Source organism: Falco rusticolus, chromosome 13 (assembly GCF_015220075.1).
Source record: "Falco rusticolus isolate bFalRus1 chromosome 13, bFalRus1.pri, whole genome shotgun sequence".
NCBI lineage: Eukaryota > Metazoa > Chordata > Aves > Falconiformes > Falconidae > Falco > Falco rusticolus.
This window is the reverse complement of record NC_051199.1, coordinates 24,432,535-24,446,668: the sequence shown is the minus strand read 5'-3', so window position 1 is coordinate 24,446,668 and position 14,134 is coordinate 24,432,535. Positions and strand designations below refer to the sequence as shown.

At 50.1% G+C, this 14,134-nt stretch overlaps 1 protein-coding gene across 6 annotated transcripts in view; it reads right to left on the bottom strand.

The window, feature by feature from the left end:
- Nucleotides 1–14,134, bottom strand: part of PLD1 (phospholipase D1) — a 75,827-nt gene that overhangs the window by 45,725 nt on the left and 15,968 nt on the right. For all 6 annotated transcript variants that reach the window (XM_037406592.1, XM_037406594.1, XM_037406593.1 and 3 more), the window contains 4 exons: nt 3,101–3,286; nt 2,627–2,754; nt 2,194–2,339; nt 1,278–1,386 (listed from right to left, as the gene is read on the bottom strand). In XM_037406592.1, coding sequence (XP_037262489.1) covers nt 1,278–1,386; nt 2,194–2,339; nt 2,627–2,754; nt 3,101–3,254 — 537 coding nt within the window. In that variant the 5' untranslated portion in view covers nt 3,255–3,286. The remainder of the gene's footprint in view (nt 1–1,277; nt 1,387–2,193; nt 2,340–2,626; nt 2,755–3,100; nt 3,287–14,134) is intronic.

Genomic DNA, 14,134 nt, shown 5'->3' with positions numbered 1-14,134 from the left:
CCCCCTGTTTCTGACCCACATGAATTAGCTTCGTGAGAAAACATAGCCTCAGATAAAACCGGGAGAGCCTATTTAACTAAAACACCAGGTCCATGGGGCGAGGAGCACAGTGACCACGCTGCCCTGTCCCAAAGCCACGGAGAGGGCGGTGGCCAGACCACCACTCACTGGAGAGCCTGTGCGTCCCCCAGCCAGGAGGGGAGAAGAGAAGAAACCAGGAGAGGAGAGATAATCCCTTCCCATCCTCACGGTAACCGGACAAAGAAGAGATTAGGCAGTTTGGGCATGGGAAACTGGGCAGAGTCCTGCAGGACGCAAAGAAAACAGAAAAATGCCATGGGGACCTTCATCCTTCTCAGCGCCAGTGTCCCAGCACCGAGCTCCCCAGCTGGGCAGCAGGGGTATGCATCCCCATGGTGAAAGCTGTGGGATTCCCCCAGAGAAATCAAGGCGGGGACGGGGAAAAGGATCTAGAAAACAGTTTTCTTCCTCTTTTAAATGAACATCTCTCTCCTGAAACTTCCCACACAGCAGTAAAGCTGTGCACAGCAGGGAGGGTCATCTGCACCGCAGTCATGAGACACAGCTCTTTGGGCCTTCGGCAGAAAAAGGATGCTAAAAGGGTGAACAAACGTGGGGGGTTACAGAGGTTTTTGGGGGTTTTTTTGGGTGGTGGTGGTTTTGGTTGGATTTTTTTTGTGTGTTTTTGGGTTTGTTTTTTTTCTCACAAATAGCAAAACTGCAGTGAAGAGGTAGGAAGACATCCACCCTCTCCGCAGAAGGGCCCATCTGTTAACATCTGATGAAGTTACACAGAACACGTGTGCCTCGGCTAAAATTACCCACTTCTGCATCAAGAGCCTGACTGTCATCTCCTCTTTCAGAGGGGGACAGGACTGAATCTCTCAGGTTTTGATGACTGTGGGGCTGCCTCCATCACACAACTTGGCCCTGTGAGCTGCCTCTGCTACCTTTACATTGGAGCAGGTGGAAGGAGAGGAACCACCACTCTGGGCATCATGGTTTTCCTCCATGGCAGAGGAAAACTTCACCGGCACGAACCCCAGGAGCATCCTCCTCCTCTTGGCTCAGAGGAGAACTTAGCGTTAAAGCTGGACTCGTCAAAGCCCACGTTTGTCAAGCAAAAGACCGTAACGGTAACAAAGCAAGGGCTTTGAGGGCGTGTGGCTTTGGAAGCCAACTGCCTGGCATCGCTACGCCCGCCGGACCTCCCCCAGCACATCCCTCCGGCCCCGCACACCGAGCCAGGCGCTTACCCTTCTGCTGGAGAAGTGCTCCTCCCGCACCGTGCTCTCCGCGGTGTGCGGCAGGCTCGGCATCTGCCTCGGTTCTCCCCGTTTGATGGATTGTCTTCTCACCGTGTGGCTGGAAGGAAAACCAAACCCCGATGTCAAGGCTAAGCGCTGCGAGCGTGTGCATGCCTCCATACGTAACCCTTCTGCAATGCTTTTAGTTTTCCTATCCAAGCTCTTAAAAACTGAGATGGGTGGGCAGGAAAGAAAGAAAAAAAAAAAAAAAGCAAGCGTGGATTCATTTAAGAAGCCAGTATGCTCCAACTGGCTCACAAATTAAAATATAACAGATAAATATAAGAGTTTGATTTTTGAGGGTCCTCTTTTAACCCTTACAAAGGAAGGGAGCCTAAACCCCTAGTTTTACGGCATCATGTTCCCCCAGCCCTTAAGTCCTCATAATTTCACCTTTCCTATGATCATCTCCCCGCATTTCTTCGCATCAGGAGGCTCTCACTGACCCATACCACTTCTCTTTCCCCTTGTGCTTCCAGCCACCTCGAGCACCCACCCCATGCCAGGGACCCCCGTACCGCCCACACCCAGCCCATGTCTGCAGAAAGCCACAGTGCACCAACAATTTTTACGACATTAACTCTTCCCCAAATTCAAGGCAAATTCAACTCAAGAGCTGATGACCTGGGACCCACATGCTCTCTGCGTCAGCAGAGGGATGCTTGTGCCACTTAGGCTACAGCTGCTAACTACGTAGAGATTAAATATTTTTATTATAGCTGCTAAATATTTGTAGAGGCTAAATTCTCCCGCCCTCTCCTCCTTACAGCAAAGTAAATGGGATGAGTGAAGCCAAACTGATGTGCTATTAAAAGAAGACCTCATCTTCCCAAAGCCCACGGCGTCTGCAGGGCTGAGCACTCACCTCCTGGTGGGGATAGGGATGCGCACGAAGGCTTTGTACCTCAGCAGCTCCCTGTGCAACTCCTGGAAGTGCTTGAACTTCCTTTTCACCTGCCAGGTGAACTCTCCATGGGTCAGCTCGATGGTGTAAACGTTGGGGCTTGGTACCTGCAGAGGAGAACACCACAAGGCATGCGGCTTTGCAACAGTCATTTTCTTGCAGCTGCTCACCTAAAGGGCCCTCATTCAGTTTTACTTGAGGATCATTCTGTCTCACAATTTCTCGTTCTGCTTTATCAGGTTTCATAGACAGATAACCTTCTCTCTCGAGTGTTTTCTGAGACACAGGCATTCCTGCTTCTGCAGCCCACGAACAAACACCCGCAGAATTAACCCACAAAAAGCATTTTAATACAGTTGTACAGAAATTAAACAAGATTTCTGGAAGTTCTGACCTTCTTTGTGGAAGTAAAGCGTTCCACTTCCAACACACGCACTCGAACAGGACATCCCGTGAGGTACGTCTGCGTGGCCGGCTCTTTGAACGGATGGGTGTGATAGATGGCAGAGAAAGGAATGCACGCTGGAAGGACCACAAACCCCATTAGTTCAACAGCCTCGTAACAACCAACGAGGGCATGAAAGCCAGCAGACAGCTGCAATACTTTAACATGGGAGCATTTACATGGCAGCATTAATTCCACTAAAATATACCAGGTTTTATTTAAGAGAGCTTGGAGATAAACTTTCACAGAAGGGAGGTGACTTGAAGAATTCAAGCGCTGAGAGTAATGCCTCCTGGTCCTAAATAAACCAGGTTCAACAGCAGAGTTCGGTGAAACCACTGAGGTCGTACCCTACCTGTCAGCAGGTTATAGGTTATTAAATCCAGGCAAGACAGAGGTGAGAACGTACAGCTGCCAACTCACCAGTGCCTTTTGGGTCATTTAGCACCTCCGCATCGACCTCCTCCCCCTCAAGGTGGAGCTCCCTGGTGTCCAGGCTCTCGATGATGTTGCTCATGTCTGCAGCGATCTTCTTCAGCGTCAACGTAGCTGCATGGCTTTCATCTCTCAGTGACATCTCAGGGACCTGTGCGCCAGAGCCACGGGGCACTGGGGAGGAAGGAGGAGCAGAGCTGTCATCACTCCCTCTGCGACACCTGACACTGGTCTGGGTTGGAAAGGACCTTAAAGATCACAGAGTTCCAACCCCCTGCCCCGGGCAGGGCCACCTCCCCCCAGCCCAGGTTGCCCCCAGCCCCGTCCAGCCTGGCCTTGAGCCCTGCCAGGGACGGGGCACCCACAGCTGCTCCGGGCAGCCTGGGCCAGCGCCTCCCACCCTCATTTCTCCCTAATATCCAATCTAAACCTACCTTCTTCTGGCTTAAAGCCATTACCCCTTGTCCTGTCACTACATGCCCTTGTAGAGAGCCCTTCAGCTCTCTTGCTGGCCCCTTTAGGTACTGGAAGGCTGCTATAAGAGCCTTCTCTTCCCCAGGCTGAACCACCCCAACTCTCTCAGCTTGTCTTCACAGGAGAGGTGCTCCAGCCCTCTGAGCATCTTTGTGGCACCCAACCACCCCCACCTCGCACGCCCAATGCAAAATGCCCAGCCCTGCAGCTACATAAAACCACTGCCCAGGGCAGCTGGAGCAGTGACAGCGCACAGGTAGCTTCAGGCCAAAAGGGAAAACTTCCCCAGTGCCAGTGACCACAGGACTCGTACACTCGGGTTGTACGTTAGAAGGGAAAACACACAGTATTTCACTTTCCAGCTACAAAAACCTGCAGAGGGTTGGTTGTGGCTTAGGAATGCCTTCATTTCAAAGGGAAAGCAAGGAACTTTCTGCATCAACTTGCTTGATCATCTCAGCTAGCTCTGTAATAACGGCGATGCATCAGTAAAAGTATAAATTATTAATGCCCAGCCAAATCCTAGGCTTAAATCACATGACACCGCGCTTCCCAGGTTAGGCTGCACTGAGGAAAAACTCACTCAGAAAATCAGGAGAGGTTTTTATTAAGTGTTCTTCCTTTCATTGAACTAGTGACATCAACTCCTGGCATTGATTTCCTCCATTTCTGTGCACCTTATACAACTGCCCGTGGCATCTGCACGTCTCGTGCTCTCCCACAGCTCCATCCTTTCAGCAGGCTCAACAGTTAATGCCACGAGGGCTCCGGTCCAGGGAGCACAGCAGGGGCAGGGGCACCCCAGTGCCCGCAGAAAGCCTGGGAGCAACACCGGTGGGCACCACAGCGTGTCTTTATGCTCACCACCCCTAACAGCCCCACACCGAGCTCGCACCTCTTGCACAGCCCAGGGGGCTGCAGGGGACCAGCCCACCAGCCCTGGTGGCAGGGGCAGTGGGGAGGCTGTTGCCTGGCCAGGGCAGTCAGGCGGTGCCTCTTGGCGATGTTAGGCACCGACAAATACAGCACTTCCCATCTTCACCCCTCCCATCTGGGCCAGGAGCCTGAATCAGGGCAAAAACAGGGAAGGAAGAAAAAAAAAAAATAGGGGAAAAAAATAATAAAAAAAATCAAGATACAAAGCACATCCACTAACACCAGTGCAAACTTTCAGTGCTTGCATGAGTATTTGCAAAGCTTCTTCCTCCTCCAGGCTCTGCAACAGCCATGGGGCTGTGGACCCACGCTGGTCCCTGCATGCAGCCAAGCTCCAGCTCCTGGGCATCTCTGTGACAAAAAGTCCCTTCAGTCTTTGCTCTGCTCTGCAATAAATGTCACAGCTCAACAGCTACACTGAAAAAATATGGATGGGACAAACTGGCAACATTTTACAGAAGCCAGTACAAGGATGCTCATTTATACTTGTGGAAGCTCTTGCACTGTGAGACAGAAAGATTAAAAAAAAAAAGAAAGAGAAGTGTGACGTTTCTGATGTTAAATTCTGCAAAGAACACTGCGCAATTATTCTTGAGTGAGCTCCACAGAAAGAACTGGATATGCTGTAATTTGGAAATCATTTAACATTTTATAATTCATGTGTTTAGCTGCTTTTGAAAGAACATTCTTTATTATTCTTTGCTCTTGAAACAAGTATGTAATTTTATTAGTATGTAAGACTCATATCATGTAAGCTGAAAAACATGTTAAAATCAGTTGCCTTCAGAAAATAAAAAATCCACTTGCACACAGACCTGAATTAGGAAAAACTGGGTCAATCTCTTCTTTTATACCAAAGTAAATGCTGAATCAAGAGCCTCATCTTGAGAGCGAGTGCTCAAGGGTCTTGGAGCTCTGCCACTCTCCGCTGGTGGCTGGGAATGCCACCACAGCCCAGGCGGCTTTAGGACCAGACTGGGGGCTCGCTGGGACCAGCACTGCAAGAGACCCGCCCGAGTAATCCAACTGCAAAGCCACACAGGTGTCCACCTCACCAGGAGTTTGCAGCAACCCTGACAGACAGGCACACTGGACCACCAACCCAGTGCTGTCACCCACCACCCTGCCCCATCACACAGCCTCCCCGCAGCAGGAACTGGGCACCAGCACTGCCCACACCTCCCTCCCCATGGCTTGACAGAAAGCCAGTTCTCATCCACAGAAGCTTTACACCTTACCTGCTCCCAACACTACACTGCAGGGGGCTTTAATGATTCAGAGAGCTTAAGGTACAGTTTTTATTTTCTTCTAGCAGTGAAGTCATTCCACCAGATATAGACTGGCTTTGGATGTTTGTTTTCCTCCCTAGAAAGCAGACATACAGAAATAGCATTCCCAGGAGGGAGGCCGTGCTATCGGGTTTTCCCAAATAACCCGGGGGGTGGCAGGGGGAGCCCAGAGCTGCCCTACACCGGACAGCATCTCTTCCCCACTCTGCACTGACGCATACAATAAAGTCCTATTTTATCTCCCGCTCAGTACTCCATGCAAGGAATTTTTTTTTTTGCCATCTCTAGCTGGAAATAAAGCAGCATCTTGCTTTGTATCTCTTCTGTCTGTATTCACATTTAGAAGCAAAACACAGTTTGGGGATGGGGTTTATTTTTTGGTGGTTTTTTTTTTTTGGGGGGGGGGGGCGCTTGGTTTTGTTTTGTTTGTTTTTCAAAGTCTGAAGAGATGCTCTTGCTTCATGGAATGTTAATGCACTTTCCAAAAGTAAAGGTTTTCATGGCCAAAGAGAACACAAGACCAAACACACTTTGTACGTGCCATGCCAGCAATCACACTTGAAGGAAACCAGCAGACAAATACCACACGGCCAGGGCTGGAGGAAGGGCACGCGGACAGGAGCCAACACAGACAGGACGTGCATCCTCCCGCCTCCTCCCTGCCCCGCCGTGCCAGGTACGGCCGGGCTCCTCTTGTCAAACTATTTGACACAGTCAGTTAATGGATAAACAATTAACCAGTGTGTGCCACGATTATTTGCTAAGGACCACAGCAGAGCTGCATAACTCAGGATTATTTTTATTTTTTTTTTTTAAAGCTAAAGCAGTTTTCACAGCTGGCACAGATACGTCCTGGAATAAAGCAGAGTCCAGACACAGTTGGACCCGAGTCAGTCCCAGCAGCAAGACTCTCCCTGTCAAGATTATAGCCAGATTATGGGCTCAAGAGGGAGAACGTGACTTGTCTACAGCCCTGCCAGAAGCCCCAGGAACCCGGGCAGCGGCTGAGCTCCCCGTCACAGCTGGCTGCTGCCGAGCCGAAGCACACCAGGCGAACCCACCCCGGGCAGGGAGGGCAGCACAGGGGTCAGCTGGAAAGACAGGACATACCACGTCCTGCTAAAAGCTTCTGCAAATTGCTTTATACGGCTCTGCTCGGTAAAAACTATTTAACCTCTTGGCCAGAGTTTCCATGCGGATGCTCTTGGCATTCCCATAGGCAGGCTGAGGAATGCGCCCGGGTTAATCTGCAACAGGCTGGGTGCAAGCACGCGCCAAGCGCGGCTGGCCGTGATTCAGCTGCGAAATAGATGGGCTGCACTGGGGAGGCCCTGGCCATCCAGTGCCACTCGCTGCTCACGCTAATGATGGACTTAGAACACTCGCTGATATTGTCAGCTTTGGAGGCTGCAATTATGTGAAGGACAGAGACTTCAAGTGATACTGGCAAATTGTAGGAGGGTGTAAATAATAGGATGAGATTTGTTGGAAACAAATGTTACATTTCAGTATTTGGCTGTTGCCATCCAGGATGGAAAATAAGCAGCAGTTTGTTAACAAAAAAGTTATAAAAAAAAAAAAGAGCCCAGGGTTCCAGCAGGTCAAGATTCAGGAATCCAAACAACGGCAAAAAACTGTGCCAAGGTGTACAAACGGGGCTACTGCCTGCAAGCCAAAAAGGAAGATAGGGAACAAAAAACAGGAAGATTCAGATCTGAAGCACTTGACCCATAACAACAGTGTTCAGGACTAAGAGAAGGAAGACACTTGTACAAAACATGACAGCTGCTTGCAAGCCTGGAGGAGGCTGCTGCGAGCAGGACCGGTGGGAAAATTGCTCCCAATTGCAGGTTTCCAGGAGAGACCAGGGAGAAAAGCCTTGTCTCATGGCAAAGACACGGGACTGTCCGAGGAGGGGGTTGTGAGTCCCCAAGGCTGGAGGTCTCATGGACCTCCCTGGGGCAAGGAAGGGGGAACAGCCCCCCAGCTCGCTCTGGAGACCCCCAGCACCCACATACCCGAACCTGCCTCCCCGGAGCTGGCACGGTGACCTGCTCCACCATTATCCGGCTCCTCAGAGCCTGCCTGTGCAAAAGCAGCAAGGAGGAAAAAACAATGAAAAAAATTCAGCAGGAAAGGAAAACTTTGGAAAGCATGCACAAACATGGGAAAAGAGAAATAGTAAAAAACAGAAGGAAAACAACATACTAAAAAACCTGTAAAACACCGCTGACCCCAACTCCGCCCAGCCCAGACTGCAGACTAATTATTTCCTCTTCCAAGCACAACTTAAACTCCCTGCCTCCCTTTGCCCGACTGTCCCCACAGCATGTGGGCCCCAAACCTCTCGAACCACTGACATATATACATTGGAAACAGTGACTGCACCAAGAATTAAGATTGCAAGTACAGGAAAAATTACTATAAAATTCAAAAATTAGCTATATTAATCCCTGAGTGCTTGTGAATGTATTGCAAACCTCCATCCTGCAGTTTTGCAAGCCCAGTATCTATTTTTCTTATCTGCTGTTTTGGTTCTGCTTAAATCCCAAATTATCCCTTGGGGGATCATATGACAATCTCAGCCTTTGCTAAAGGAACAGTGTTTTTCTACTTGTTGCATAGCACAACAAAACCCCAGCTTTAGAAACATCGAAACTGGAAGACAGAAAATGCATATTTCAGTAAATATTCATGAACAGTTCTGTGTTTTGAAGACATTCGAGTCCTGATGTGAAAATGTATGCAGACGGTAATAGCACAGACTACCTAAAATTCAGTCAGCCTAAGTCTATTCTCTTGCAAGTCTCGTGGCAGATTTGCAACACGCTCAGATAATCCCTGCTCCTTAATGAGGTTACAATGCTGACTAGCACCATGCAGAGCTATGAAACTGAGAAAACTTTCATTTGGGAAGGAGAGGAGGAGGGAAGAGAAAATAAATCCAGTAAAAACAGGCATTTCCTGCTAGTGCCTCCCAGGGTTTGATGCTCTACATCAACTCCCATCCCCACGGCGAGTAACACTGTAATCCCTGCAAGTTACCCTCATTCCAGTTCTCATGACATCTCTCCCAGTACAGCAACCTTTTGGCAAGGGCTGTGACAAGTCACCTCTGTTCCCACACTTGGTTTTGTCCCTCAGGCAGCGCGGGCGGTGGGACCCACGCAAGACTCCCTGCCTGCGTGGAGCAAAACCGGCTCAGGCTACAAGAGGGCAATGAGATGGCGTTGTTAAAAAGAAAAAACAAAACAACCCCCAAACATCTTAAGCCATGAATTTCCTGTCACCTCCTGCTGCTGCTGCTGCTGCCAGGAGGCTGGGAGCCACACAGGCACCGAGAGCCCAGAGGAGACAGACGCCAAAGCAATCCTAGGCACAGTGTCCTCAACAGCTATTTGCGCTGCCTGGTGGTGATGAAGCTTCTCCACGTAAATACTTGCCATTTCATCATGGTTTAGACCTAACATTAGGTTTGGACCACTCCTTCATGGAGAAATACCCTTATCTGACAGGAGCCCTTTTGGAGGGGTTATTTGCATCCCCCCAGAAGAAGCTGGGCTTGTCACCACCTGAAGATGTACAGCCTGGCACACCTTCCTTCCACAGTCCTTGGCAGATCTCAGACCTCCACCGAGCAGCTGACAAATGTCCCCCAGGTTTGAGGTCCCTACCAGCACCTGCAGAGCGCTCCATTTTCCAGCTCAGGAAAGCCACATACCCACACAGAGCCAGAGACACACGCTGATTTTATTTTTCACTATACCCTCCCCTGCTACTTGTAGGTAGCACATTAAATTTCCTTTTAATAAAAAGACTGAGGGGTTCAAAAATGCTCAGCAATGACTTAACCCCGCTCTTCAGTTCAGTACATGGAAGCCATTCAACCACACGAACAAGCGGCCAGCATGGCACATGGAGACACCTCCTGAAAATGTGCCCTTCTGGATGCTCATACTACAAGGACAGCACAGAAGGATTAGGGTTTCTTTTTTAAAAGCAGCAGAACAATCCCCGAATCGGAACCAAGGTATTGCTCCCACCCTGGAAAGATCTGGAGCTGGAATAGAACTGAAATATGAATCCAAATCAGCAATGAACGTCATGTTCTGACATCACCCTGACCTAATTTTCTTATCTTTGGCCCAATGCTGATAAAACCAGAGTATTTTAGCACACTGTTTCCAAAACAATTATTCTCACAAAGTTCCTGCATTTAATAGTAATACCTCTAAATGCAGGAACCAATTAGTTCTTCCCACTTTAATGACTGCAGCACAGTTCCCTGGTTCTGCTTTATTGATTTCCACAGTTCTTTCCCTGCGAGGCGTGCTGCCAAGCCACCAGCCTGCCCGATGGAAAAGCTAAGTCATGGGAATCCACACGGCCTGTTTGCAAGAGGGGATGAGAGGCTTCAAGATGGGATTGCCTGGAAATAACAGGTAAATCTACAGGAATCCCTCTGCTGCCCTCTCCGTGCTGGGGCAGAGCCACTCTTGTCCCCATACTGGGTTCTGCAGTATGTCCCGCAGCGTTCGTGCCAGAGAACAGGCAACAGAAAAATGGGGCAGGTCAAGGGAAACGGTGAGGTAAGGCCCTGGTCACCACCGCCGGCAGCACTGTCGTTACGTGGTGACTAACCCACTGCAGGAGTCAGAAAACCCCTCTGTGCTGCATTTCCCCCACACCCAGGACCAGCCTACGCGTCAGGCGCTTCCCAAGGACTCGTTTTATTTGCTTTGCAGAACAGTAAAGCGCCAACAGGCAGAGATGAGCAGGGGCTGCTGATCTCCCACTGCAGTGCTGGTTGCTCCCCCAGATGGGGCTCTGCTCCCCCTGCCCGGCGACACAGCCCTCACCCCGGGCTGCCAGGGGAAGCCCATCATTAGGTATTGATCGGTGATTAACGCCAGCCCCTCACACACTTACTCATCACCATGTTTTGGATTTCTCAGGCAAGGACGAGAGCATTTAAGTCCAGCACTCGCACCCTGTGTTCAGCCCCTGGGTCACCGGGACCCCCCTGCTCTCTGGTGCGGTCATGGGACACAGTCCACACCCCTAAAGCCAGGAGCACTGCACATGACACCCTTGAAACCACGGCAGGGGATGCCCAGAGCCTGCAGCACCTGGTTATTTACCCCCACAGACCAGCCAGCACTGCAGCCACAGATGGACAAAGGGAACCTGGTGGCAGCACCATGGGTACCAGCACCATCTTTGCATCCCCAAACCCCACAACAGAAAGAAGCCAAGGGAGTCCTGGGCTGAGGGAAAAGAGAGGCTGGAAAAAGCACTCGCTTCAAAGAGCACAAAAAGTAAGAAGCTCAAAGGATGCAGCACTTCAGAGTGCTGACAGATATGCAGAGCCTGGCGTGAGGCAGAGACCATGAAAGCTTTATATAAAACCCTAAAAGCGAGGAGCTTGCCAGGGCGACAGCATAATGCAAATGTAACCATGTCCACAATGACCAGCGGTGACAAGGACCACCACGGGGCTCACGGGATGGTAAGCATTGCTGCTGCTCTTCTACATAGTGGAACATGTCATATAAACACAGGACATATTTTCATGATCTAAACCTATAGATGTCCATGCGGCTGATGCCCTATACATCATCCAATGTTATTCTGGTATCTCCCAGTGCCACGTCTGCTCCAGCAACCACCACCTGCCAAGCCATATTTCCGCAGGGAATTTCGGCAGCTCGGAGCAGAGCGGCATGCTGGAAGGCAGCCCAGCACCTCCATCCCACAGCAGGGTTCGATGGCAGCTGATAAATGCGGACAGATCGGCACAGAACTGCCGCCAGCCAAGCTAAACCCAGGGAAAGCGCTACAGCCGGCGCTCCGGGTGGGATTTGAGGGACTGCAACAGGATCTCTCAGCCATCGCTCCCCAGACCTGCTCCCAGGGTAGCTGCTCTGCATCAAGGCAGAGAGCACAGGTATATGTCAGGAGGTCACCATCCCCGCTCCAGCTGCAGCCCTGCTGCTTATCGCCAAGTTTCCATTAAATGGGAACGCGAGTTCTCTTTTCTCTTTCTGCTAGTAAAAACCACATGCAAAAGCACATGAAGGTGCCAAGGTGTTAACTTCTTGTTGACTCTTTATGTGACTTGCTCAAAGAAATAAGAAATTGCTGAATGTATCACAGCAACAAGGAGTAGCAGATTGAGATAATTTACTAATGTTTCACTGCTCTACTAAAATGCCACTTCCCTTGCCTTGATTTTTTGGTTGGTGTTTTTTGGTGGGGCTTTTTTTGGTGTTTTAATGGAATTCCTAACATAATTTTCATTAGAAAAAAAAACCCCAAAATATTTGGCATGAGCAGAAGGCCATGATGGAGCAGGAAGGTAGCACCACAGTGCAGGACTCGCAGCATTCCCATACAAGCAGCAGCCCATTCCAGCTCCCTCCCCTGCCTGGGGGGGTGTCCAAGGCACAGGCTTATCTCCCAGGACAGCTTCCCTGGGGTACCACCAGCTTAAAGGACAACCACTGCAGGGGTGACCACCACCTAGGTTTTATTGCTGCTTTTGTCCCTCTTAAAAAAAGCCAAGTAGTGCAGGGTGCATGGCTGGGACCCACATGCAGTACTGACGGGTGCTGCCCATCTGCACACCTGAGCAGCCCCCAGGTCCACACAGATGTTTGCACGGTGCCATCCCGTGCTGATGTTTCCTGGTGGCATAAATCAATCCTGCCACCACGCACACCAAACATAAGCCTCTGCTAAGCTGTTTGCTTACTGCACCCACAGTGCGTCAGGGGTGGACTTTGGTAAACTCAAAGCACAGGATGAATGTCTGGTTCCTGGGAGCGAGAGGAGCTGTGGCACCTTGGGGACACCACACACCTCCAGCTGCCTCAGCAAGGCTATGTTGCAGCTGGGCTGGAGCCACTGGTGAAAGCCCTGTGACACAGGGCAGCCACTTGCATCACCCCAAAACGCTCTGTACCCCTGCCCACAAACCTGGATTTTGCACCTTTCCAAACTAAAGTTCCCTAATAATTTTGTTGTTGCCGTTTTTGAACAATGCATTTAATGTTTCATGTATTCTGGCTAAAACTGCAAAGAAATTTGATGTCTCCATCCTTGTCCAACTTCCATTCTTTAGCCTACCCCTAGAGCTGCAGTGCTCAATGGCCTCAGCTCCCAGCATCGAGCTGGGGCACGCAGCGCCACAAGCCCACTGTACAACAAGGCATTGTGCCCAGAGGGCCAGCAACAACACATGCTGGAGGGGACAGCTGGGTGCGTGCCTGCTCCTGCGCTGCGTTTCCAAAAGCGGTTGCCGTGGCCACCAGCAAGCACCGACACAGGCAGCCGTCAGAACCTCCAACCACTTGACCAACAGCTTCACCTGGGGATCTAGGGTAATAGTAAGGCCTCCCCGAAACTGCGTTTTCCTTCTCTCTGGCCAGCTAAAACAAACATCTGAGAACATGTAGTTATCAAGACGAAAAGAGTTGGCTTGGGGAAATGCCAAGGTAATTGTAAGAGAAGCTGCGAGCCAAGCTCCGAGGGCAAAGGTGAGGGCATGAAGTCCACAAGCCCTGTTGGAGGGCTTCAGGTGCCTTTGCAAACCAGCCTCTCCCAAGGAGACTCCATGGCATCTCCATATGACCCTCCATGGGATCATAACAGCACTCGGAACACAGGGTACCCAAGGTACTGAAAAGTTAATTTTTCTACACCTCGAGGCGTTCTGCTCAGTTCTGATAATGGATCAATAATTACAGAAGCTCAGTTCTGGTTTCACAAATAACTCTGGAACAATGGCTGAGGTTTCAGGTTGGTACCTGCCGAACTAAAATCAAACCCAGGCAAATTCAATAGAAAATTGCTCGTTACAAAGAAGTAACTTGCAGAAACAGAATAGCTCCCCTATGTTTCTTGCTTAAACACAACTAAACACCTGCAAATTTATGCAAAATAGCTCATTTACACACATTGACAATACTGACAGCTTTTTTAGAAGAAAATAGATGCTTCTAATATAATTTTCTTTCCTCCTTTCCCATCAAACCGGCACAGCAGCACACTGACGGCAGGCAGGGAAAGATGATGCTCATGTCTGAACTCAACTCAGGCTTCAGCTGCCCCCTCATCCCTCTCCCCTACCCATGTACCAGACCTCCACCACCTCACAAGCAATGCAGGCGTCTGGACAAGCCAGAGACACCCTGCAGCTCTCCCTCACATTGTGAAAACTCCTGTATGGTACTCGCCACACATTCCTGGAAGAAATCAGAGCATTGAGGTTACAACTTCACAAGCTTAACCCTCCAGACCTCAGCACAAGATGGGCTGCTGC